Here is a 23,089-nt window from a genome sequence, read left to right on the forward strand (position 1 = left end):
TCAACATCATTTCATAACTGCACAATAAAAGAAATTTATTGTCAAAAATGTGAGGTAAGTTAAGAACAGTCTTGCAATGATGATCATTTTTCCTATATTTTGGGTGATTCATGAGTTTGTATTATTCTCTAACTGAGGTCAGTTGGACACTCAGATCAAAAGAGATCTTGAGGCATTGACAGATTTTGATGATGAAATCAGTGGAAGCTATTGGAGTCAGGTGAGACATGTTGACGTCAGGGTGGTATTGACTCCGGAGAAGAGAGAACTGGTGTTATAGATTCAAATGATATTGCTCATGACAGTGATGTTAACATTAGTAGGTCAATAATAAAACTCTTTACTCAAAAATCTCCAACTGTGAAGACAATGCAGTGAAGTTAATGCCCAGTTCTGTAGGTGGTTTGGGTGCAGACTGCCATCACATGTCCTTAAGCAGTGCATGCTGGGATGTCAACTGGATAGCCATCTTACCCCGCTGCCATTGACACTTTGAAGTAGATGATTAATAACTACCACCTTCCACTGCTACAACGTGACCAGTCTAATCTGTGCACACTCTCTCAGCGTATAAAGCACCTTTATTTATATCAATCCCTTTGGTTCATACGTCAGCTGGAATCTTTGCTGACAGTGTTGTGTTTATTATTTACCTGTAGCTGATGTCGTTGATGGTGCTATGTATTGAGTGATACTATTCCACACACTGCCTTTCCTCTTGGCTTGCTTTGTTTGCTCTCTCTCTCTCTCTCTCACACATCACACAGGATTTAGGCAACAAAAAAGGCCATTGAGCCCATCGGATCTGCACTGGTCAATGCAAGGCTCTAATCTCACCTTCCCTCACTCACTCTGTAATCAGCTGGACACAGCTCTTCAGGTAGAAATTCAAGTCCATTTTCAGGTGTGGTGAGAATTTCCACCTCAGCATTCCTTTCAGGCAGAGTGTTCCATATCCCTAAAACCATCTGGGTGAAACATCTTAACACAACCCTGCTCTACTCCATCCACTAACTCTCTGATCTATATAGCCCATTAATTCAATCTAACTCCCTCATAATACACCTCATTTACATCACCCCTGGGCTTACTCTGTCTCAGTGAAACCAATTACAGCCTTTCCAATCCTACCTTATACTTTATGTCTGAAATCTGGAACCCGTAGGGACCAGGACTGTGTCTGGTCCAAGACTGGATTTTGCTGTGTTTTGTAATACCCATCATTCGGTTGGAGGGACTGACAGGTTTTCTGTTGTCATGTGATGTTATCAAATGGGTGGCACGATAGCTCAGTGGTTAGCACTGCTGCTTCACAGCACCAGGGACCGGATTTGATCCCACCCTCGAGCGCCTGTTTGTGTCTGTGTGGGTCTCCTCTGTGTGTGCTCCGGTTTCCTCCCACAGTCCAAAGAGTGTGGTCAGGTGGATTGGCCCATGGTAAATTGCCCATTGTGTCCAGGGATGCGAAGGCCGGGTGGGTTAGCCATGGGGAATGCAGGGTTACAGGGATAGGGTAGGGAGATGTGTCTGGGTGGGATGCTCTTCCGAGAGTTGGTGTAGACTCTGTGGGCCTAATGGCCTCTATCCACACTGTAGGGATTCTATGAGTGCAGCGCTGAGAGCAGAAAGCAGCATTGCCAGAGGTTCGTTACCACTCAGCAGGGCAACACCCTGTGTTGCTGTGGGCCCAGACTCTGGGGTTTAGTGGAATTGAATACACATAGATTCCAGTGTTGATGAGAAGGAGTTAATGGAACCAACTCCATTTCCAGGAAGGTTCTTGACAAGGCTCACAAAGTGAGTCCGATGATGTTTTAATATGTCGCAAACAGTGCACGGGATGGTGCTCCAGCGTGGACTCGAAGGTGAATGCGCCGTGTTTGCAGACCTTTATGGAGGGGGATCCTCTTATCGACTCTATCCCAACAGTGGAGCAGGCAGCCCTGTGCTGAGTGATGAGGGAGGGCTGCGGCACACCTTGATCTTAAAGCATCGCAAAGGACTCAAGGTCAGTGAACAGTACAGTTCTCACTGACTCTGTCTTCCAAGACCAGCTGGAGAATGGCTTCTTCAATCCTGCACTTAATCTGTTTTGGGGGTAACACCCACACCTCCCAAGAGTAAAATGACCGGTTTTCAGACAGTTCCGGTTTTCAGGCGGCAGGATTTAAGACAATGTAACTAACGTTTGCCAGTTCTGGCAACATCTTCAGAAATCTCCTCTGGACCCTCTCACATCTTTCCTGCCGTGCGATGACCAGAACTGCAGAGCATCATGCTAACAAGGAACACCCCTCAAACCCTGCTTCCCCCATTCAATAAAACCAGGGCAGGATCCGATTTTAACCTCAGCTCCATTTTCTTGCATTTTCTTGATAATCTTCCAGCCCCTTAGTTGTCAAGAATCTACCTCCCACTATTTTAAAATCATTTGATGATTATTCATCCACTGCCTTTTGAGGAAGAGGAACTCAAGGAATCCCAACCAGCTGAGAGAAAACATGTTTCCTCAGCTCGGTTTCAAATGGACGCCTCTGTATTTGTAAACTCTGACCCTGAGTTCCAGATTCTCTCACAACAGGAAACATCCTTTCCACACCTATTCTGTCAAGTCCCCTCAGGATCCGAGATGTTTCAATAAGTCGCCTCTGATTCTTCTAAAGTCCAGAGGATACAGGCCTTCCTTGGCCAGCGTTTCCTCACAAGGCAATCCACTTATTCCAAGTATTAGAGGAGAAAGTGAGGACTGCAGACGCTGGAGATCAGAGCTGAAAAATGTGTTGCTGGAAAAGCGCAGCAGGTCAGGCAGCATCCAAGGAGCAGGAGAATCGGCGTTTCGGGCATCATCCCTTCTTCAGGAATTATTCCGGAAGAAGGGCTGATGCCCGAAACATCGATTCTCCTGCTCCTTGGATGCTGCCTGACCTGCTGCGCTTTTCCAGCAACACATTTTCAGCTATTCCAAGTATTAGCCAAGTAAGACCTCCCTGAACTGTTTCCAGCTCACTAACGTCCTCCTGTGAGTACGGTGACCAATACTGTACACTATACTCCAGATGCAGTGTCATCAATGCCCTCTAAAACTAAAGCATAACCTTCCTTTCTCTTACATTGAACATAATATTTGATTAGTTTTCCTGGTTAGCTGCGGTACCTGCATCCTAACCTGTGATTCACTCACGGGGATGCATAGATCCCAGATGAGACAGAGAGATTTCTTGATTTACTCAGGGGGATGGAAGATTATCGGGGACATGCAGGAGTGCAGAATTGTGGTTAAAATCTAACAGCCATGATCTGAGTTAATGCCAGAATGCACTCAAAGCTAGGGTCCAACTTGAATTTCACGCAGCTGCGTTATAACCTGCCCATTCTTAACCTCTATGCTACAACTGATAAAGAATCAACACAGGGGCAGAATGCATTGTGCAGAACGCAGTGTACAAAACAAAAGAGCAGAGTGCAAATGGAGCTGTAGGTATTTCTGGGGGGAGAGCGGGCAAGCGCAGTTGTTGCAACCCACCTGTCTTTGAACCCACGCAAAACTTTCAGAATCAATGTGGCTCTCGCTGTCAAGACCCTGTCTCGCTCGAGCGTCAGGAACAAGTGGTCATTCTCCTGCAGAGAAAGCAGAGCGTTGAAGGACTGCAGAGGGCAGACAGCGCAAGGTGGGAGAGAGGAGCAGAGATGCAAGGAGTTCAAGACAGGACTTTGGCCGACTGGTGGACTTTGTAGAGCGTGGGGGCCTCTCACGCCAAGAGAAAGAAGTCTCATTGTGCCCCAGGATCACTGGGCCCTGTCATGGAAGCTGAGGTCAGCAGTGGATTTCTTTATTTGGAACTACTGCAAAGGTGGAGTAAGTTTGAGAACTTGGTGCCAAATAGGGTCAGCCTCTTTCAAAGCCTTTAACACAGCCATGATTTTGAATTAGGTGTCAATGTTATGACTGGATGGGATTTAACCTCTTCCCCTGTGGGGAACTCACTGTGGGTTGGCAGGTGCCAGTTATGGTTGAGCGAGAGATGAGGATTACACTGTGTTATCCCCAACTTCCAGCCTCTGAAATACAGGCCAGAGTAACAAGGCTTTGCCCTCAGCATGTTCACCATGGGCGGATACTGTGGGACAGCACTGAGGGTGCACTGTACTGCCAGAGGTGCTGTCTCTTGGGTGGCACATTGAACTGAGATCCTGTCTGTCCCATCAGGCAAACACACAAGGCAACATAGAAAGGTTCCCAAGGTGAATGGAGGAGTTATCCCTGGTGTCGAGGTCAATATTCACTCCTCGCCCAGTATCCAGTCGTTATCGCTGTTGCTGTCTGTGGGATCTTGCTGTGCACATGTTACGTTATCTATAACAGTGACTGCACCCCAAGATGTCCTGAGGTTATGAAAGGTGATGTATTAAAGTCAGGCTTTCACTCGTTTACTGAGGGCCCAAATGTCAAACTCCCTAATGTCGGGCATCCCTGCCCTCAGCCTTGTCCATTCTCACTCAGCCTGTTTGAGTGTGGTAGGTCTGTCCTCAACAGCCACACACTTGCCAGGTCTCAAGTTCCAGTCCAGGCTTTGGAGCCTGGAGCCTAGAGCCTGGGGCCTGGGGCCTGGGGCCTGGGGCCTGGGGTCTGCGGCTTTGGGACTTGGGGCTTGGAGCCTGGGGCCTAGGGTTTGGAGCTTTGAGGCTTGAGGCCTGGGGCCTAAGGCTTGGGGCTTGGGGGTTTGTACTTGAGGCCTGAGTCTTGGAGCCCGGGGCCCAAGGCTTGGGCCGAGAGCTTGAGGCCTGGGGCCTGAGGATTGGGGTCTGGAGCGTGAGGCTTGATGTCTGGGGTTTGGCACAGTGCCTTCTGACCTTATAGGCTCTGATGCACTCTCTGACGAAATGACATCAGACATCTGCTGGACCAGACAAATATAGCCATAGAGTCATAGAGATGTACAGGATGGAAACAGACCCTTCGGTCCAAACCGACCAGATATCCCAACCCATCTAGTCCCACCTGCCGGCAACCCGCCCATATCCCTCCAAACCCTTCCTATTCATATACCCATCCAAATGCCCCTTAAATGTTGCAATTGTAACATACCACCCTCTGTGTGAACAAGTTGCCCCTTAGGTCTCTTTTATATCTTTCCCCTCTCACCCTAAACCTATGCCATCTAGTTCTGGACTCCCCCACCCCAGGGAAAAGACTTTGTCTATTTATCCTATCCATGCCCTTCATGATTTTGTAAACCTCTATAAGTTCAACCCTCAGCCTCCGACGCTCCAGGGAAAACAGCCCCAGCCTGTTCAGCCTCTCCCTACAGGTCAAATCCTCCAACCCTGGCAACATCCTTGTAAATCTTTTCTGAACCCTTTCAAGTCTTTCCTTGTGGCACTCCACTGGTCACAGGCCTCCAGTCTGAAAAACAACCCTCTACCACCACCCTCTGTCTTCTACCTTTGAGCCAGTTCTGTATCCAAATGACTAGTTCTCCCTGTATTCCGTGAGATCTAACCTTGCTAACCAGTCTCCCATGGGGAACCTTGTCAAATGCCTTACTGAAGTCCATATAGATCACATCTACCACTCTGCCCTCATCAATCTTCTTTGTTACTTCTTCAAAAAACTCAATCAAGTTTGTGAGACATGATTTTCCACGCACAAAGCCATGTTGACTATCCCGAATCAGTCCTTGCCTTTCCAAATACATGTATATCCTGCCCCTCAGGATTCCCTCCAACAACTTGCCCATCATTGACGTCAGGCTCACTGGTCTAGAGATCCCTGGCTTGTCCTTACCACCCTTCTTAAACAGTGGCACCACATTTACCAACCTCCAGTCTTCCGGCATCTCACCAGTGACTATCGATGATACAAATATCTCAGCAAGGGGCCCAGCAATCATTTCTCTAGCTTCCCACAGAGTTCTCAGGTACACCTGATCAGGTCCTGGGGATTTATCCACCTTTAACCGCTTCAAGACATCCAGCACTTCCTCCTCTGTAATCTGCACATTTTGCAAGGTGTCACCATCTATTTCCCTATATTCTATATCTTCCATAAGCTTTTCCACGGTAAATACTGATGCAAAATATTCATTTAGTATCTCCCCCATCTCCTCCAGCTCCACACAAAGGCCACCTTGCTGATCTTTGAGGGGACCTATTCTCTCCCTAGTTACCCTTTTGTCCTTAATATATTTGTAAAAACCCTTTGGATTCTCCTTAATTCTATTTGCCAAAGCTATCTCATGTCCCCGTTTTGCCCTCCTGATTTCCCTCTTAAGTATATTCTTACTTTGTTTATACTCTTCTAAGGATTCACTCGATCCATCCTGTCTATACCTGACATATGCTCCTTCTTTTTCTTAACCAAACCCTCAATTTCTTTAGTCATCCAGCATTCCCTATACCTACCAGCCTTCCCTTTCACCCTGACAGGAATATACTTTCTCTGGATTCTTGTTATCTCATTTCTGAAGGCTTCCCATTTTCCAGCTGTCCCTTTACCTGTGAACATCTGCCCCCAAACAGCTTTTGAAAGTTCTTGCCTAATACCGACAAAATTGGCCCTTCTCCAATTTAGAACTTCAACTTTTAGATCTGGTCTATCTTTTTCCATCATTATTTTAAATCTAATAGAATTATGGTGTGATTCTGGCCCCAGTGTGATGTAGTGGGGGATTCTTTCCTGCATCTTTTAATGATCTAATGTACTCCTATGCCGGTATCGTAAAAGGTTTGTGTAGATAAGAATAGTCCACAATTTCAAGATGCAGTTAAATGCGCCAAACAGAGAGTCCAAATTGGAAAGATTCCCAGCAGGCAGTGGGGAAGAAATGCCTCTAGCTCTCCCTCTCTACACACAGTAATCCCAATGTGGTTCCTGCATAACTGAAGCATAACCTCCCTATTCTGACGTTCAATTCCCCACACAATAACAATAACATTCTACTAGCTTTCCCGATAACTTGCTGTACTTGCAGACTAACCTTGCACTAGGACACCCAGATCCCTCTGCATCTCAGAGCTCTGCAACATCTCGCCATTTCGAAAACATGCTTCTTTTTTTTATTCCTTCTGCCAAAGTGGACAATTTCACACTTTCCCATATTATTCTCCATTTGTCAGATCTTTGCCCACTCACTGAACCTATCCATTTATAAGCTCCTTATGTCCTCTTCATCACTCACAGGGGAGAAAGGGACAATGGTGAACTGAAGGAACTGGGGTCAGGGGCACAATGCAGGAGGGGGCAGTGGGAGGGCTGGTGGAGGGGATGGGTAGGGAGAGGGGAGAGCAATGCAGCAAAGTTTGCTCTGAGGGTGGTTTTAACCTAACTCCTTCGGGAATCCCAACAAGAGACAGGAATGGAAGGGCACGACAGGAGAATGTTGGCAGTCCCATGTAATTCCATGGCTTTTCCCCTATAGTGTGATGGCAAGATGGTGACCTGAACACAATGGACTGAACTCTCACATCCTATAGCAAGCCAGACCATTCAGATTCAAACTTGATGCTTCAGAACCTTCAGCTAACCAGCTTGCGGGAGGGGAGGTGGAGGGGTTGGGGGGGAATGCTTTGTGTGGGTGGGGCTGTGATTTAATCTCTTGGGATCTTGATGCCTCTCACTGCCATGGGTCTCCCAGCTTTACATAAACGTAGACAGACTGGCCTGGAGGAGAACAGGGACCTTTGTAATACACACAAACTCTTCAAAGCCATCGCTTTCTACATCACCTTGAGGAAGATCTTCGTCCTCCCTATCTTCCAGTCCCCGTCAGTTCCGAGCACGGATTTGGCAATCTCTTTGCAACGCAAGTGGGCGACCTCCTGCAAATGGACAGAGGGAAAGTGTGATTCACAGAGGGAGAGAAACATCAGTGACATTGGGATAAGGCTGCTCACTCGCACAGAGAGATTGGGAATGAGATGTCACAAACTGTGGGCAGTGGCTCCATTGGGAATTAGTTGCACTTCTATAGCAATTCCGACCTCAAATCGTTGCTAATGGCTGGAAATTCCTCTGTGGGCTTACTGCCCAGGTGGAAGCTTGAATGTTAAAATAGGGAGGACTCTGGTCTGACCAACAACCTCAGAGCAGGTTTGAAAGGCACTGCAGTCTACACTTGCTCCTGCTCCTCACTTTAATAATGTCACCTCCATGGAGAACACCAGTTCTTAAAGAGGATATTATTAAACCCTGCTCAGCCATACACTTCCCCACAGTTCGGAAAGAGACAGCTCGCGCTGCCTCAGGGTGAAAGCTACAGACATAGTGGGAACAGGAACATGTAGAAGATGAACTGAAACAGACAGAAATGAGGATGTGGGACAGTGCGGTGGTTGAGGCGAAACATTTAGACTAACACAGAGGAACCCACAAACAGGCCTACGTGGAACATTGGACAAACATCATGTAAGAGCTCAGAGGCATGTGCTTCTGTGGTACCATATTTCTGCACAATAGGGATAACTGAAGATCACAAGTTAGGTCATGCAGAAGGACCCTGAGTCAAATTCACCGTATCTTGTAACAATAACGAATCACATGCCACCTCCGAATCCCCCGCTATCAACATCTGGGGGCTACCATTGATCCGAAACTCACTGGATTTACCACATAAAGCACAGTGGCTGCAGCAGCAGCAGCAGCAGCAGGTCAGAGGTCAGGAACACTGAAGAGAGAAACTCACCTGGAGATCCCCCCCAAAAACCTGGCCACAGGCCTGGGGTGTGTCAAAACCGTGGTCTTTTTATAAAATGTTTTTCTGTAGCTGTAATTGTGGATTGAATTGAGGAAAGAACTGTTTAAAAAGCAAGGATTTCAGAAGGATTATTGCATGTTTTTGAAAGCAAGTCACCTGGCACTCACTATGAACACTGTTGCATTGCTGCTGGTTCCAACAGTGATCGAAGTGTAGTTTGCAGATGAACTGGAGTGGAGGGATGGTGTACAGATGGAGGTTTGGCCAGCAACAAGTTATAATTGGTCTGTGGAGGAGTGACCAATGATCAATGGCAAAGGCCCTCTGCCTGCCAACAGTTATGTTACTGGTTCGAAGATAAATGAATAGCTTGGGGCTGTGAAAAATATGGTGAGAAACCATCTTAACTCTACAGTAGAGGCACAGAGTCATCCAGCACAGAAGCAGACTCTTCAATGCAACCAGTCTCTAGCTTAATAATATCCTCCCTATAACCAAGTGACTAGAACTGCAAATAATTCTCCATAATCCCAAACAAATCTAGCCCCACCTACCTGCTCCTGGCCTATATCCCCCCAAACCTTTCTTATTTACGTATTTGAGGAGAAAGTGAGGACTGCAGATACTGGAGATCAGAGCTGAATATGTGTTGCTGGAAAAGCGCAGTAGGTCAGGCAGCATCCAAGGAGCAGGAGAATCGACGTTTCGGGCATAAGGGGATTCCTGAAGAAGAGCTTATACCCGAAATGTCGATTCTCCTGCTCCTTGGATGCTGCCTGACCTGCTGCGCTTTTCCAGCAACACATTTTCAGCGCTTATTTACGTATTTATCTAAATGTCCTTTAAGCACTGTAACTGTGTCTGCACCCACCATTTCCTCGGGCAGTTCATTCCACACACAAACCACTGTCGATGTAAAACGTTGCCCCTCTTTCTCATGTCACCTTGAAAATATGCCTCCTAATCTTGGAAATCCCCTACGTGATGTCCCAACTCCTGTACTCAAAGGAGTGAGCAATGAAGCTAAGTATGCAACAAGCTTTCTTATCCACTCTGTTTATACGTGATGCAAACTTCAAGGAATTACGTACCAAAACCTCTAGGTCTCTCTGTTCTACTGTTCCCTACCATAAAAGCCACTGTAAGTCTGAAGAAAATCAATTTATCTTTCCTTCAGCAGTTGCTGTAAGCTGAGACTTTTAACCAATGACTGTGATCAGGTTCCCCCATACCAGGTGGGGAAAACAATGAAAGTTTCCAGAGTAGGGAGATTGAGAATCAGCATTCTGATCAGCAGAATAATTATCTCAGCAATCCTGTGAGCAGGACCACTGGACTGCTTTCCCATCTTTCCCTCCATCCATAGCACCGATGTTTTTTTTTATTTGCATGTATGTATGTCTGGGTATATGTGCGCGTGTCTGTGTATGCATTGTGTGTGTCTGTGTTTATGCATCTGTCCATGTGCGTGTGCCCGTATTCATGTGTGTCTATATAGACAATAGGTGCAGGAGTAGGCCATTCTGCCCTTCGAGCCTGCACCACTGTTCAATATGATCATGGCTGATCATCCTTAATCAGTATCCTGTTCCTGCCTTATCTCCATAACCCTTGATTCCACTACCCTTGAGAGCTCTATCCAACTCTTTCTTAAATGAATCCAGAGACTGGGCCTCCACTGCCCTCTGGGGCAGAGCATTCCACACAGCCACCACTCTCTGGGTGAAGAAGTTTCTCCTCATCTCTGTCCTAAATGGTCTACCCCATATTTTTAAGCTGTGTCCTCTGGTTCGGCACTCACCCATCAGCGGAAAAATGTTTCCTGCCTCCAGAGTGTCCAATCCTTTTATAATCTTAAACGTCTCAATCAGATCCCCTCTCAGTCTTCTAAACTCAAGGGTATACAAGCCCAATCGCTCCAGTCTTTCAGTGTATATGTGCATATCTATAGGTGTGACTGTGTGTGTCTGCCTGCATGAGTATTTTTGTTTATGTGTGTCTGTGCATGTGCGTAAAGGGGTGGTTTTTAAGGGGATTAGTGTTTTCAGTCGGAGAGTTATGTCAACAGTTCATGATTGTTCAGCTGGTGCTAGAGTCTAATTACTTGTAATAACTATCCATTTTTGTTAAGTACAGAAATCTGGTCCATGCTTTTTGCCAATCTCGCTCTACAGGTAAACGAGGGAATTCTGCATTTTTAAAATAATATTTGACTTTTTCTCACAACTCTGGGAATAACAAGACTTGATTTCCAACACCGCTATCCCAGTGAGCCCTGACAGGTGCCACTTGCCTGGATGGGGGCAGCTCCACCAACAGTCAAGAAACCTGACACCATCCAGGACAAAGCAGCCTCCTCACTGGCACCATATCCACAAGCATCCACTCCCTCCACTGCTGTTGCTCAGTAGTAGCAGGTGTATACTATCTACAGGCTGCACTGCAGAACTTCAACAAAGATCCTTAGACAGCACCTTCCAAACTTCCACAGAGAAGGACAAGGGCAGCAAATACATGGGAACACCACCAGCTGCGTGTTCCCCTCATCATCCTGACTTGGAAATCTATCAGCATTCCTTCACTGATGCTGGGTCAAAATCGCTGAATTCCCTCTCTAGTGGCACTGTGGGTCAATCGAGCAGGTGGACTGCAGCAGTTCATGAAGGCAGCTCACCACCACCTTCCAAGGGCAACTAGGGATCCCCAAGAAATACAGGCCCAGCCAGCAACACCCATTTCCCACAAGTTTATAAAAAGATTTACTTTCTGTTGTAGCTACTCCCTTCTTAGTAACCTCTTGCAACTGACTATCATTCTACAGTCAGTCAGTCAGACAGACAGACAGAGTGGGGTTGTGGTAATGGACGAAGTACAAGTGGACATGGTCCACTTGAGGGGGGGAAGCCTACAGTGGGTGGTGTTTCCACAGACCTTTGACTCTGGTCCTTCTCGATGGAAGAGATCAAAGGGTTTGAAAGGTGCTGTCAAATGAGCCTTTGACTGTGTGACCGTTTGACACACAAATAACAGAACAACACGATAATACAGCCTGCAAGGACAGTTGCCTGTCTGTGTTACGTGGCCCCTCCAGTGTCGAGGGCACGATCAATACATTGTCAACCATTAAACTGACAGCCTGCTGACGACAATGTCAGAGCGTTGAGCGCAGGAATTAGAACATCCTGCTACAGCTGTACAAGACCACGTTTGGAATAACATCTGCAATTCTGGTCGCCTTGCTACAGGAAGGATACTATTAAGCTGGAGAGGGTTCAGAAGAGATCTATGAGGATGTTGCCAGGGTTGGAGGGTTGAGTTATGGGCTGTATAGGCTGGAGTGTTGGAGGCTGAGGGGTGATCTTATAATGGTTTGTAAAATCATGAGGGGCATAGACAGGGTGGATAGCCAAGATCTTTTCCCTAGGATAGGGGAGTCCAAAATAAGGTTGAAGGTGAAAGGGGAAAGATTTAAAAGGGACCTGAGGGATAACGTTTTCATGCAGAGGGTGATGTGTATATGGGGTGAGCTACCAGAGGAAGTAGCAGATGTACATACAGTAGCAATATTGAAAAGACATTTGGGTAGGTACATGAAAAGGAAAGGTTCAGAGGGATATGGGCCAAGTACAGGGAAACAGTTTGGGAAACCTGGTTGGCTTGGATGAGTTGGGCTGAAGGGCCTGTTTCCATGACTCGATGATAATGTTGTGGCAGTAAGAGGTTGGCTTGACCAGGTGGGAGAAGAGAGTCCGTGTGGCAAGGGGGTGTTCGGGAAATGATGTCAAGCGGTAATCAGATGGAATGAAATCACAGTCAGTAAATGCAGAAAGCTCTGCGGGTTGCAGTGTCTGTTACTTTAACAGAAATCTTCACTTCTCTGCAATGTGGTGATGAAACCCTTCCCTGGCAGGACAGGAAGTGTCTTGCAGAGTTCACTCATACTTATCTGAGAACGAAGGGTCAGCATTTGAGAGACTATCTGTAAGGGATCACCGTGAGAGGCAGTTTGAGTACAGGAAACAAGACCTTTGGACCTGCCTTCTCACTGACACTTCTTCAAGAGCAGCTGTTGATTCCAGCCTCAGTGTTTTCCCTGTGCTCTATCTCCTTTCTCCCTCTCAAGCAGTTGTTACTTTCTCATCTAAATCACATTATAATGGAGAACTTTGGAAAGCATTTGCAGCGTTCCTTCTGTCAAGAATCCCTTGCAAACTTTTTTCACCGGGTTCTGACCATCCCATGTCTGTTTTTGTCATTCGTTCACTCGCTGAGCAAACCAAACACTTTTGCGTTAGCTGGTGTTTGTAAACATCACACAATGTTGAAAGTCTCCACTTATCCCTCACTGTCAGTGCTATAAAGACCCGGTTTACCAGAAAATTGGTAGAAAGGAAAACTAGATACTGATTTCTCATCAAACTATTCACTCATTGTACGGGCATTGGGTGTGTTCCATTGACTTCCCAAATTCCTCTCATTGTGGCTTCTTTACCTCATGAACACTTTTTTTCAGCCTGCCCTCTCCCACTCTCCACCTACTGTTTTTACAGCTCCGTCGATCTCTCTTCCTCCACTGTAGATTTTATCATGTTCACCTTCCTCTTTATGGAACTGGTTATCAAGACAATAAGGGCCAAATTCAGGCAAATGGGTCTAGTTTAGTCTGGGAATCCCAGTCGGCATGGGTAGGTTGGACCGAAGGGTCTGTTTCCGTGCTGTATGACTCTGTGATGACAACATCTCGGCCAAGCCTAGAACTTTCTGAAAAATTCTGTCTGAGCATTCCCAAGTCTTCCCTGTTTCTGGTCCCATTCCTCTTGATTATTCCCGCTCAATCTGATTCTTGGTACAACTTTTTCCAGGCAAAGTGTACACAGCCCAGAATGATTTCTCAACAAAATGTCTCATTCCATTGGAGAGTGCCCTGGCGGTGAACGGCCAGGGTTTAGAAACCCACACCAATTCTATAACTCACCTCTTTCACTTGCTGAGGCAATGGTCTCAACAGGATCTTGTACTCTTGCACAAACTCCATGAAGGTGAAGCGAATGGGATAGCCTGACTTGCGAATGCGAATGGTCTCCTGCATTCCGGAATACCGCAATTGCTTGACGCACAATTCCCGGTCAAAGAGCTGGGCGGATCAGAACAGATCATTAGAACCAAGCTTCAAGATCTCAAACGGAACTATCGTCGTATTACAGGCTCAGAGTCGGCCTCCGAATTTACTTTACAATTTGGCAGGTGACCAGCAACTTTTAGTTGAAAGTAGACAAAAGGTGGGTTCTAGGAGACTGACTAAAGCCACAAAGCCATGGATTTCATGGTTTTGAACTAACAATAATCTTGATGACAATATTAGAACAATAATACAATCTGCAATAGGTCTGATTAGATTCCCTACAGTGTGGAAACAGGCCCTTCAGCCCACCAAGTCCACATCAACCCTCCAAAGAGTAACCCACCCAGACCCATTTCGCTACATTTACTCCTGACTAATGTAGTTAGTTTACTACACACACACACACACACACACACACACACACACACACACACACACATACACACATACACACACACCCCTCCACCCCCCACACACACCCCTCCCCCCACACACACACCCCTCACCCCCCCACACACACACCCCTCACCCCCCCCCCACACACACCCCTCCACCCCCCACACACACACACCCCTCACCCCCCACACACACACACCCCTCACCCCCCACACACACACCCCTCACCCCCCCACACACACACACCCCTCCAGCCCACACACACCCCCTCCCCCCACACACACACCCCTCATCCCCCCACACACACACCCCTCATCCCCCCACACACACACCCCTCCCCCCCACACACACACCCCTCCCCCCCCACACACACACCCCTCCCCCCCCACACACACACCCCTCCCCCCCCACACACACACCTCCCCCCCACACACACCCCTCCCCCCCACACACACACCCCTCACCCCCCCACACACACACCCCTCACCCCCCCACACACACACCCCTCACCCCCCCACACACACACCCCTCCCACCCACACACCCCTCCCACCCACACACACACCCCTCCCCCCCCACACACATATCCCTCACCCCCCACACACACACCCCTCACCCCCCCACACACACACCCCTCCCACCCACACACCCCTCCCACCCACACACCCCTCCCCCCCACACACACCCCTCCCCCCCACACACACCCCTCCCCCCCACACACACACCCCTCCTCCCCCCACACACACCCCTCCTCCCCCCACACACACCCCTGCCCCCCACACACACACCCCTCCTCCCCCCACACACACCCCTGCCCCCCCACACACACACCTCTCCCCCCCACACACACACTCCTACACCCCCACACACACCCCTCCCCCCCACACACACCCCTCCCCCCCACACACACCCCTCCCCCCCACACACACACCCCTCCTCCCCCCACACACACCCCTCCTCCCCCCACACACACCCCTGCCCCCCACACACACACCCCTCCTCCCCCCACACACACCCCTGCCCCCCACACACACCCCTCTCCCCCACACACACACCCCTCCCCCCCACACACACATCCCTCCCCCCCACACACACCCCTCCCCCCCCACACACACACCGCTCCCCCCCACACACACACCGCTCCCCCCCACACACACACCGCTCCCCCCCACACACACACCCCTCCCCCCACACACACACCCCTACACCCCCACACACACACCCCTACACCCCCACACACACCCCTCCCCCCGCCCATGTATCTAACACTATGGGCAATTTAGCATGGCCAATTCACCTGACCTGTACATCTTTGGGCTGTGGGAGGAAACCGGAGGAAACCCACACAGACACGAGGAGGATGTGCAAACTCCACACAGATAGTCACCCGAGGCAGGGATTGAACCCAGGTCCCTGGCACTGTGAGGCAACAGTGCTAACCACTGAGCCACTGTGCCACCCCATCTGGCCTTGAAATTCTCTCTCTTTTAAGAGCTGCTCTGTCATGTGCTGCGTATTCCCATTCTGGTCGATCACCCTGCTTTCCTGACTCCCCTCTGGACTCCAGAAACCACATTCCAGTCCTCATTCACAAAGGTAACTCCAAGTCTGCACCGTCAGCTCCCTTCATTGGGCCGCGCAGTCCTGCCCCACGCTCCAATCTTGCTTATTTTAGTTTTAGATTGGATTGCTGGGAAGACAGCTGACCTGCACAGTGTCGGGGACTCCGTGAGAAGCCAAGAACAAATGGACGGCTTTGAACTCAGGGAGAAGTCCCAGGGATTAGTCAGCAGCTAAACGTCACAGTCAGAAGGGGAGCTGAGAAAGTGGGAAGCTCTCTGTTGGGGTGAGTCATGAGGGGCTTGGAAGAGGCTTTTTATTCACACATGGGATGGCTGGCTGGGTCAGCATTTATTGCCCTTGAGAAGGGGGGTGGTGAGCTGCCTTCTTAAATCACTGCGATCTGTTTGCTTTAGGTACACTCACAAATTGCGTTCAGGAACGGGATCCAGGATTTTGATCCAGCAACAATGAAGGAACAGTGAAATACTTGCAAATCAGGAGCTCAGTTGCATCATGCAAATACAACTTGTGAGTCCTCTCTCTCTCTCTCACTCACTGCAATATTAATTCAAGGAGTTCGACTCTATCTGGGACAAAGCAACCAACTTGATTAGCACTACATCCACAAATAATTCCTTCCACCATCACCAGCACTCAGTGGATACACCGCAGAAGTTCACCAAACATCCTCGGACAGCACCTTGCAAACCCATGACCACGTCCATCTCGAAGGAGGAGGGCAGCAGATACATGGGAACACCACCTCCTGCAAGATCCCCTCCCAAAGCCAATTACCATCCTGACTTGGAAAGGTATTGCCATTCCTTCACCGTGGCTGAATCAAAACCCTGGAAAACTTTCCCTCACAGAATTTGACAGTGTACTTAGTGCACCAAAACCTCAGTGATTCAGGATGGCTGCTCACTACCACCTTCTCAAGGGAAGCTAGGAATGGCAGTGAGTGCTGCCCCAGCCAGCAAGGCCCACATCCTGTGAGTGAATGAAAAGCCCTGTCCGAGTCCCTCACGGTTTTGTCCAGCCGAGAGTCTGTGACCTTCCCACTTTCTCAGTTCTCCAGGACTTCTGACATCAATGTTCAGCTGCCTACTATAATTCCCAGGACTTCTCCCTGAGTTCAAAGCAATCCAACATGTTCTTGGCTCCTCACTGACTCCCCTACACAGAGGCTGCACAGTTCAGCTATCTTCCCAGCAGTCCAACCGAAAAGGAGAAAAGAGATGACTTTCCCACATGCTTTATTTTCATTTTCTAGCTATGAAGTTACGTTGCTGTCAACAGCCAGTCGGCAGCCAGTCAGTTGGACCTAGGTCTTGGCTTGAATTAGAAGTTTTCTTTAACTTTGCAATGTCTTTGAGAGTTAATTATTTTCCAATTAAAAAGAGCTGGTGTGTGTGGGAGCAGGGAGTTGGGCGGGGAGGGGGAGGGGGGGGGGGGGGGGGAAGGAGGTGTGATTTCACTTGCTGCAGGCTTGAAGATCTGAATGTCAATTGATCTCTCTCGTCTCAAACTGCAACTTGCAACCAATCCAACTCCTGTTGCTGAGCCGTTAGCTTTCTTGAAAGACGCCAGTTCAAAAAAGATAAAAAAATCCAAAGACACATAATTCCACTTTTCCTTTAAGTTATTAGAGGTAAAGAGCAACTAATCTGGCAAATTTCCCTTTTCCAGTTTACATTTCCAAACAACTTCTGTCACCAACCTCAGGATTTATACTCAGAACCCCAACTGACCCCTTGTCACTGCCCAGATTCCAGCACCCAGACACAGAGTTTTGTTTCATTTGTGAACGCAGTGGTCTCTTACCAAGGGCTTTTTGTACTCGTTGGGTTTGATGCAGCGGATGAAGAAGGGATGACAAGCCCTCAGGGTTTTCATGAGGCTATCCAGTGACTGCTTGAACTGCCGGCTGAGTGTTGAGAACTGTTTGTAGCTGTCGGTTTTCTGTAGGGTAGATTACCATATGGTTAACGACCGCTTATAAATGCTGCGACACAATGGCTGGATAGGCTGCAATGTTTTTCACTGGAGACTGAGGGGTGGCCTTATAGAGATTTATAAAATCATGAGGAATATTGATAAGGTGACTAGCCAAAGCTCTTTATCCCAAGGGTAGGTGAGTCAAAAACTAGAGGGCGTAGGTTTAAGGTGAGAGGGCAAAGATTTAGATGGGACCTGAGAAACATCTTGCTCTCAGAGGGTAGTGTGTACATGGAACGGGCTGCAAGAGGGACTGGTGAAGATAGCTACAATCACGACATTTAAAAGACATTTGAGCAGGTGCAGGGATAGGAAAGGTTGAGAGGGATAATGGCCAAATGCAGGTAAATGGGTCAGTTCGGCTTGGGAAACCTGGTCAACATGGATGGGTTGGACCAAAGGGTCAGTTTCTGTGCTGTATGAATCTATGACTAAACAACTTCAACAACACATGCACTAAACCCCGTGCATCGATTCTCATTGTCCGTCTCGATTTGCCACAAGTAAGAGTCTTCTTCCAATGAGGAGACTCACTGGGATAATGGAACCATGTCCTTTAAACCTAATCCACATTGTCATGATCAAAACAATTCATCGTTTGCCTGAATTAAAGTGCAGCCTTTCCCTTGCCCATTGGGGCATCTGTTTGGATCCTGGCACACGTTTATCCAAAGATGGTTACTGAGGAGTTGGGGTTGCTGTGGCAACGTACAACTTACGTCGTCACCCAGAGCCATGGATAGAAATGGTAGAGGTTCCAATGTTTATCCATCTCAATCACTGACCAGGAATCTCTTCCAATCTTACCATTCACTGGCAGTGTGGGTTGGAAACATTCACAGGGGTTTAGTCACGTTATAATGGCACCTTCCATACCTGAAGTGGGATGAATTCGATGTTTCTGGCTCAGTGTCAGTGATGGCACCCACTATCCTAAGTAGCCTCACTCAGCTCCTTTCCTTTTAGAAAAGACATCCTCAGCAGAATTTGTTTCAGAACACAGTCTCGCCATCCCTGTGCTGCCCTTGGAAACAACACCCACTGTCCCAAGAGGTCAAATTCAATGACTATCAGGTGAGGACATTGCAATAAGCAGCAGCTATTCTGGAAATGCCTGGGGACTCCCAGCATGGTCCTCCAACCCCAGCACAGCCATCCAGAGGAGGAGAGATGTATCACCGTCTTACAGAGATGACACTGAGGGACAGAGGTGACAGCTTCCTGCCAGCCATTGTTTGCTGAGAATTGAACATTTAGGCAGGAAGCAAATCACCAAAATCAGAAAGCAAGAGTGGGGTTACAAGCAGAGATCAAGTCTTCACCAACCATTTTGATTTTCTTAATTTCATTTATTTATTCATTGGTTGTGAGTGGTGCAGTCTGGGCCAGCGTTTATTGTCCATCCCAGTTGCCCTGGAAAAGGTGGAGGTGAGCTTCCCTCTTGAATTGCTGCAGTCCACCTGCTGTAGGTATTCCCACAATGCCCTTAGGGAGGGAATTCCAGGATTTTGACCCAGCGACAGCAATATATTTCCAAGTCAGGATGGTGAGTGGGTTGGAGGGGAACTTGCATGGTGTTTTCATGATTTTGCTGTCCTTGTACTTCTAGATGGAAGTGGTCGTGGGTTTGGAAGCATCCTTGGTGAATTTCTGCAATGCATCTTGTAGATAGTACACACTGCTGCTACCGAGTATTGGTGGTGGAGGGAGTGGATGCTTGTGGATGTGGTGTCAATCAGGTGGGCTGCTTTGTCCTGGATGGTATCAAGCTTCCTGAGTGTAGTTGAAGCTGCCCCCATCCATGCAAGGGGGGGGGGATGCGATTCCATCACACTCCTGACTTGTGCCTTGTGGATGATGAACAGGCATTGGGGAGTTACTCACTAAAGTACTCCTAGTCTCTGACCTGCTCTTGTAGCCACATTCTTTTCACAGCTGAGTCAGCGAAATTATCAATCAATGACGTTGACAGTGGAAGATTTGATGATAGCAATCCCATTGAATGTCGCGAGGAGGTGGTTAGATTATGTCTGGTCCTTGCGTGGCATGAATGTTACTGACAGTCTATCAGCCCATGCCCAAATATTCTTTAGGTCTTGCTGCATTTGCACATGGACTGCTTCAGTATCTGAGGAGTGGCGAATGGTGCTGAACATTGTGCAATCGTTGATGAACATCTCCACATCTGACCATGTGATGGAGGGAAGGTCATTGATGAAGTAACTGAAGATGGTTGGACCTAAGACACTACCCTGAGGGACTCCTGCAGAGATGTCCAGGAGCTGAGATGATTGATCTCCAATGACCACAGCCATCTTCCTTTGTGACTTGGTACATTCCCCTGACTGCCATTCACTTACATTTTGCTCGGGCTTCTTGATGCCTCTTTCCATCGGATGCTTCCTTAATATCAAAGACAGCCCCTCCCACCTTGCTTATGGAATTCGGCTCTTTTTTCAATCTTTGGACCAAGGCTATAACGAAGTCTGGAGCTCAGTGGCTCTGCTGGCTCATGATGATGGAATTCATATCGCTGAGTGATTTTCTACATTGTCAATGTTGCAGCTGGACTGGATCAGTTTGACTAAAGGAATGGTCAATTTAGCACTGCATTGGGACATAGTCAGGCACCATGGTCATCGCTGTGTCAAGAGCCATTTTGTAAAATGTGAGGTCAAACGCATTTACTGAAGACTGGCCTTTGTGATTGTGGAAACCTGAGAAGGACTCTGAGATGGATCATCCCCTCCGAGCCACTGACCATCCTGACTTGGATTTATACCAACCTTCCTTCATGGTCACTGGGTCAAAGCCCTGGAATTCCTAACAGCATTGGTGGGTCAACCCACAGCACGTGGACTGCAGTGGTTTAAGAAGGCAGCTCACCACCACCTTCTCAAGGACAACTAGAGACAGGACCGGCCAGCGACTCCCAAGTCCTGCGATGAGGTGAAATAACCAATCAGCACTTCTGTTGCAACCAAGAATCAGGACTCCCCCCATCATTGAAATGGGAATGTTTGTGGAGCCTCATCTTCAGATTGGCCATTAAATTGTCCACAAATGGCTGACAGAGCTTTGATTTGCAGAGTCAGTCTGGATTTCTCTCATATGGTGGGCGTAAAGGGATCTATCATTCCTTAAACTGCCCCACGTCTTCAGGATTGAACTGGGATTTGCTGAGGAGAATATAATGAAACCACGAGGCATTCACCTTGATGGAACTTCCAGGTAGGATTTGCCTCTGGCTCTGTGACCTTCCCTGGGCTGGTCCAATACTGCTCTGGAAGATGAGTTTGAGAAATTTGTTCTTGGAGGTTTGCACAACCTGGATGATGCTGGAGCTCAGCTGATCTCTGTTCTTCTCCAGGAAGCCTGTCAATTAGAAAGAGACATGGATCTTCTCAGATGCTGGACCTAACATACCCCGCAGATACTGACATCAGGAATCACCAATACCCACAATCAATTCAAAGCCTGAGCACATTCTAGCCCACATGGGGAGGAAATGTTAAATATAACTGAAAGTTAAACAATGTGCTGAGGTCTCCACTTAATTACTTCAACGTGGTCTGGGAAATGTTGGTGAAACTTCAGGCTGACAAAGTTTGCACTCATTTCATAGCCCACACAGTGGCCAGAGGGTGACCACAATAATTACACCCTTCCCCACAATGGCAGTTGGAAGGATCCCCACCTTTCTATAGAACAGTCAGATCCTCAGTCATAGTTTCCTCCTATTGCCACAGCTCAAGCCAAACTTCAATTTCCAAGCGGCTGTACTTCAGATACAGGTTTCAAATATACCTGGAGCTCAGGTAGGCCCAACCTCTCCATGTTGTCCATCCAGGCCATCAATACTTGGAGTTCAAAAAGGCCCAGGCTTTCAGTACCTGAAATTCAGGTAGGCCCAGACTTTCAAAACCTAGACCTCAGTTAGGCCCAAGTTGTTAGTACTTGGACTTCAGGTAGGTCCAGGTTTTCAGTACCTGAAGTTCAGGTTATGTCAGACTTACAGTACCTGGAGATCAGGTAGACTCAAGCTATCATACCTGCAGCTCAGGTAGGCCCAGGCTGTTAATAACTGAAGCTCAGGTAAGCCCAGGCTTTAACTACCTGGTGATAAAGTGGGCCTTTCAGTACCTCAACCTCAGATAAGTCCAAGCCATCAGTACTTGGAGCTCAGATAGGCCCAGGGTTTCAATACCTCAGGCTCAGATAAGCCCAGGTTGTTAATACCTGTAGTTCAGTTTAGGCCCAGGCTTTCAATACCTAGAGTTCAGGTAGGTTCAGATTTCCAATACTGTGGTTCCATCCTAGGGTTCAGAAGAGACCAGGACAGATCTGTGGAAGTAAACATACACCAAAGTGAAGGTGCGGAGTTAATTCCTTCAACAGTGGTGGAAACATTAAGTGGGGGGTGGTGGTGGTGTTATTGTACATATGCACTGTCAGATAAAGGTTAGTCTATGCAACCATCAGCCACTTAGAAGAATGAGCTATTTCTTGATTTGCCCTACAGCCAGCTCGTATCTAGCTAAAATTCAGGTCAAGTCATCTATTTCCTTAGTGTGCTTCAATTATTCCACCTTTCTTGAATGAACGAATGATTTTATTGTCACGTGTATTTTACAGTGAAAAGTAAGTAAAGTTCAGTGACAACTTTAGGTATCTTCCTAAGTGGCCGAAGCTTGCATAGACTAACCTTGACCTGACAGTCCACAGTCACATCAACACTACCACCCCTTCATGTATTTTTTTCCACACAGTTGAAGTCTTGGCTCCATATCTCCCCGTGTATGTTTACTTACTCCCACAGATCTGTCCCGGCCTGCTCTGATCCTGAGTATAAGACCATGCCTGGGAGATCAGACCCATCAGCACTGACTAGACACAGGAACTGGAGAAACATTCATTCTCAGGATAACGCTGATGTCAGTAAGGGCCATTCCCTGGTTGCTCTGAGAAAGCAATGATGGGTCTTCTCATTCAGTGACTGCTGGATCACCTCAAGGCACCAGTGAGTTCACCGCACAGCATCAAGCAGGAGTCACATATAGGCCAGGCTGGGGAAGGATGGAGGTTCCTTTTGCTGAAGCATATCCTATGAGCCAGTTGGATTCGTACAATAGTTTAGTCTCTTTTACTGGCGATGCCCGAAAATGTAGTGAGTTCAGCGTTACAACTCGCCATGGCAGGATTTGAACTCCTGGGTCCTGAATTATTTAGTTCCTATTTTTTTCAGTTTCTACATGAGTGTTTAAAAGAAACCTCTGGAATGGTGACTCAGTGGTTAGCACTGCCGCCTCACTGCGCCA

The 23,089-nt window shown here is 47.9% G+C and overlaps 1 protein-coding gene across 1 annotated transcript in view; it reads right to left on the minus strand.

Annotated features, from left to right (window-relative positions):
• Window positions 1–23,089, minus strand: part of LOC140478453 (unconventional myosin-VIIa-like) — a 396,478-nt gene that overhangs the window by 352,655 nt on the left and 20,734 nt on the right. Inside the window, exons 10-14 of the mRNA XM_072571713.1 lie at window positions 20,986–21,146; window positions 17,598–17,735; window positions 13,669–13,827; window positions 7,726–7,818; window positions 3,524–3,618 (exon numbers count right to left, since the gene is read on the minus strand). Coding sequence (XP_072427814.1) covers window positions 3,524–3,618; window positions 7,726–7,818; window positions 13,669–13,827; window positions 17,598–17,735; window positions 20,986–21,146 — 646 coding nt within the window. The remainder of the gene's footprint in view (window positions 1–3,523; window positions 3,619–7,725; window positions 7,819–13,668; window positions 13,828–17,597; window positions 17,736–20,985; window positions 21,147–23,089) is intronic.

This window comes from Chiloscyllium punctatum, chromosome 6 (assembly GCF_047496795.1).
Source record: "Chiloscyllium punctatum isolate Juve2018m chromosome 6, sChiPun1.3, whole genome shotgun sequence".
Classification (NCBI taxonomy): Eukaryota; Metazoa; Chordata; class Chondrichthyes; order Orectolobiformes; family Hemiscylliidae; genus Chiloscyllium; species Chiloscyllium punctatum.